The 3,975-nt window shown below is 68.7% G+C and overlaps 1 protein-coding gene across 1 annotated transcript; it reads right to left on the bottom strand.

The window, feature by feature from the left end:
- Window positions 1-388: 388 nt before the first annotated feature.
- ARC (activity regulated cytoskeleton associated protein) lies at window positions 389-3,766 on the bottom strand. The gene is made up of 3 exons (XM_067712729.1): window positions 1,782-3,766; window positions 1,382-1,524; window positions 389-1,155 (listed from the first exon to the last, which is right to left on the bottom strand). Exon 1 carries the CDS (start codon window positions 3,560-3,562, stop codon window positions 2,372-2,374), a length of 1,191 nt encoding a protein of 396 aa, XP_067568830.1. The 5' UTR covers window positions 3,563-3,766; the 3' UTR covers window positions 389-1,155; window positions 1,382-1,524; window positions 1,782-2,371.
- Between the last annotated feature and the right edge of the window lie 209 nt (window positions 3,767-3,975).

Genomic DNA, 3,975 nt, shown 5'->3' with positions numbered 1-3,975 from the left:
ACCCTGCAGCCAGGACTTGCCAGGGTCCCCTCCCAGCAGGGATCTTTCCCCACCCACCAGGGATCCAGGGCCTAAGAAGGCCCCCTGGGCCCACAGGCCTCTGTGCGGGCTGAGTCCTGGCCGCAGACGAGTGCCCAGCACCCCCGCCATGCCCACCCCGGCGGGCAGTGGGTGGGAGAGTGTACAGAGGGTTCGGGGGCCTGTCCTCTGTTCAGCGTGAACAGCGGCCCTTCCCAGTCACTCCCACCGCTGGCTGTCTCAGGTCCCCAGAGGCCCTTCAGTCTGTACTCACTGGGTTCTAGGAGCTGGCCGCCCCGAGCTGCTTCCCTCTGCAGCCCCCCTCCAGCCAGCCCCGGCCGGCAGAGAAACAGCAGCACACGCACGCCAAGAAGTTTCAGTGTTTTATTAACAAAATCTTACAAAAAGAGTCTGTCTTCGTGGAAGGTGGCAAGGGTGCACACAGCCTGGCCTGACATTCAGGGCTTCATCCGCTGGGGGGACGGGGAGGTGGCCACACCCTCTTGACCCTGGGGCCTCCCTGCTGCCTGCACCAGCCTCGAGTACGGATTATGGCTTATGTGCAAAGATAAAATCCGGGGGAGCTGGCAGAGTTACCTGTAAGTGTCATTCCCCCGAAGCTGGGACCCCCCAGTGGACAGGCAGAAAGGGGAACCCCCAACTAGGCCTGCTCAGGCCACAGACACGAGCGGCCGGCCAGCACCAGGGTGTGGGTGCCCTGGGGGAGGTGGGGGTCCAGGCCTGGGCAACGGCAGGGCCTGGTAGAGAGCCCACATGAGCCTCAGGACCCGCCGGGTCTCCTGCGGCTGGGCTTGGGGCCGCCGGGCAGGGGCAGCGGCTCTGGTCTCAGCCCCAGGCCTCGTGGCAAGCTCTGGCAGGAGAGGATGGCCGCGCAGTGGGCAGCGGTTCCTGGGCTGGAACGAGGCCGGAGCCGGGGTGGCGGCCCTGGGGGCGGGTGGGCAGGCGGGCGGCCAGCGGGGCGGGCATACGGCAGGCCCCGGCCCTCACGCTGGCGCGTCTTCACCACCAGCCTCTCGCTGGCCTCAGACTTCTCCTCTCGTGCAGGCAGCTTGCAGGGGGAGAGGAGAGGAGGCACTGCCAGGCACAGCAGCAAAGGCTCCGCAGGAGCCTTGAGACCTGAAAGGAAGGAAGACGGATGGTCAGGGACTCAGGAACAGGCCAAGGCTGGGAGGGGCTGCACAGGAGGGGCGTGCGGCGGACGTCACAGGGCTGCTCTCCCAGGGCTGCTTCTCAGCTCACCCAGAGGACTGCGTGGGGTGGGGGCGGCCTGGGACCTGGGGGCTGGGGAGGAGCTTGAGGGCCCCGTGTGAGGACAGCCGAGGGACGGGGTCTCCTGCATTACCTGTTGTCACTCTCCTGGCTCCGAGGGCCGGCTGCTGCCTCAGCCGGGTTTGAGGACTCAGGCCCTGTGGGACCTTCCGCCTGCCACGGGTGAGTCATCGAGCGGGGCTCGGTCCCTCCCCAGGCTGGCATGAATCAGTGGTGCTGAGGCGGGAGAGAAAACAAGGTCGGTGTGAGAGCTGGCTCGGTAAACTCCCCAGCCCTGCTCCCACCCCAGCTCCCTCTCCCGCTCCCCCGGGTCTCTGCTCCTTCCCCGCCTCCCCACCATGTCACCCCCACCCCATCCGGTAACTTGCGGATGACCCTGAGCCTCGTGGGCTCGCCTGGAAAGTGGGCTTGGCCCGGGACCCTCCCGGCTCTACGGTGCCCCCTGGTGGTGGTACCATGGGGCAGGGGCTCACCTGAGGGGCCAGGAGGCACCAGGACGCCAGGTCTGCTGCTGCCACTGCTGCTGCTGCCTTTATTGGCTTCGGCTCTCTTCCAAGGGGAGGGAGCCACACTGCCCGAGGCTGGCCAGCTGCCCTGGGCCATGGCAGGGGTGCCAGTCGGCTACGAGGCGACTGCCAGGAGAGGTGGCTTCCCAGAAGCCCAGAGCTTCTGCCCCGGGGTGTCCCTTGAGCTTGATGCCTGCGGGCCCGTGCCGTCTGGATGCTGGGTTTCTGAGTGCCCAGAGGGCCGGGACTTTGAACAGGACGAGGAAGCTGTCCTGGCCTGAGAGTATGGAGGGTGGGGCCGCTGGCCCAGGCCGGCCCATGCTGGGGAAGACAGACGGAGGGAGGGCGAGGGGCAGGGCCCCGCAGGGAAGGGAAGCCCCTCTGCTGTTTGGGGGATGCTGCCCACATCTGAATCACACGTGTCCGTTAGGGTCAGGTTAGGAGGCTGAGGTGGGTGTCCAGCTGCATGAGGACAAGGGCTCCCCCTGCAGGGATCAGCCCACTCAGAAGTCCCGGTGGGCAAAGGCCACAGCGGGCAGGCGGGGGGCCGGCGCCCTCTATTCGGGCTGGGTCCGGTCACTGGCTACAGACTCGCTGGTGAGGGCCGGCGTGAGGGCCTCGCTCTCCTCCTCGGTGGGCAGGTGGGGGCTGGCGGGCTCGGCCACCTGCTCCAGGCCGTCCTCCACCTCCATGCCCTTCTGGATGAGCTGCTCCAGGGTCTTGGGCAGCGGGGGCCGCAGGAAGCGCTTGAGCTTGGGCTGCAGGGTGCCCACCACGTACTGGATGATCTCCTCTTCGTCGGCATCCACGTACAGCGTCTGGTACAGGTCCCGCTTGCGCCACAGGAACTGGTCCAGCGGCTCTCCCTGCTTCTGCGGCAGGTCCAGCTCACGCTGCACGGCCTCTCGCGACAGCGCGCCCTCGCTGTACTGCAGGAACTCCTTCTTGAATTCCACCCAGTTCTTCACTGAGCCCTGCTTGTACTCCCACCACTTCTTGGCCGGCCCATTCATGTGGTTCTGGATCTGTGACAGCCAGTACTCCTCGGAGCCGCCCACCTGGCGCAGGTACTCCTCCAGGTGGCTGAGGAACTCCCGCGGGTCCTCGAAGATCTGCGTGTCCACGCCAGGGCTTGGCTGCCCGTCCTCTCCCAGCCCCCAGGGTGGGTACTGCTGGGCCTCCACCGCCTCTTGTCCGGGCAGCTCACCTGTGGCCGGTGGTGGGGTGATGGCATAGGGGCTGACCGTGTAGTCGTAGGTGTCAGCCTCGTGGCCGTAGCTCTCGGGACCCCCGACACCTACGGAGGTGGTGTGGCGGGAGGGGTTGCTGCCAACCGGGTACTTGCCGCCCATGGACTCCAGGCGGTCGGCCCACCTCTCCAGCCGGTAGAAGACCTCCCGCCACACGTGCATCTCCCGCTTGACCCAGCGCTCCAGGTTGGCGATGGTCTCCTGGCAGCGACACAGGCAGGCCTTGATGGACTTCCTCCAGCGCTGTGAGTCGCCCGTGGGCACGTACCCGTCCAGGTTGCTCTCCAACTTGCCCACCGAGCGGTGCAGCCCCTTCAGCTCCCGCTCCACCTGCTTGGACACCTCGGTCAGCAGGTGCCGGTGGGTCCTCCGCACGTGCTCCAGCATCTCCGCCCGGCACTTCCCGATCTGCAGGATCACGTTGGGCTTGGCCACCGGCCCGCCGCGGGGCGCGGGGTAGGCGTGGAGGCCGCCGGTCGTCCTTTGGTCCAGCTCCATCTGTTCGCAGGTGGCGGCGGTGCTCGGACAGGCGGGGTGGGGCAGAGGCTGCAAAGTCCTCTTGGGGCCGACGGAGAGCTGCTGGGCGCCGGCTACGCGGAGCTGCGCGTGGCGGAGGGTCCCGCGGAGCGGCGGCTGGCCCCGGCTGCTCTCGGCGGCCGCGGACCCGGAGGACCCGGCACCCGAGCTCTGCGCTCAGCCTCGGCCGCCGGCTCTTTATGCCGCCAGCGCGGGCCGTGGGCGGCCCCGTCACCGAGCCACGGCTCCCATTGGCCCGGGCGCAGGCTCCCCGCCCGCGCCCCCAGCCTGCCGGCCCGCCTCCCTGCGCCCACGCGCGCTCCCGGCGGAGGGAGGACCCACCCCCTGCACACGGCGGCGGCGGCGGCGGCGGCGGCGGCGGCGGCGGCGGCGGC

Source organism: Pseudorca crassidens, chromosome 17 (assembly GCF_039906515.1).
Source record: "Pseudorca crassidens isolate mPseCra1 chromosome 17, mPseCra1.hap1, whole genome shotgun sequence".
NCBI lineage: Eukaryota > Metazoa > Chordata > Mammalia > Artiodactyla > Delphinidae > Pseudorca > Pseudorca crassidens.
This window is presented reverse-complemented; position numbering and strand designations above follow the sequence as displayed.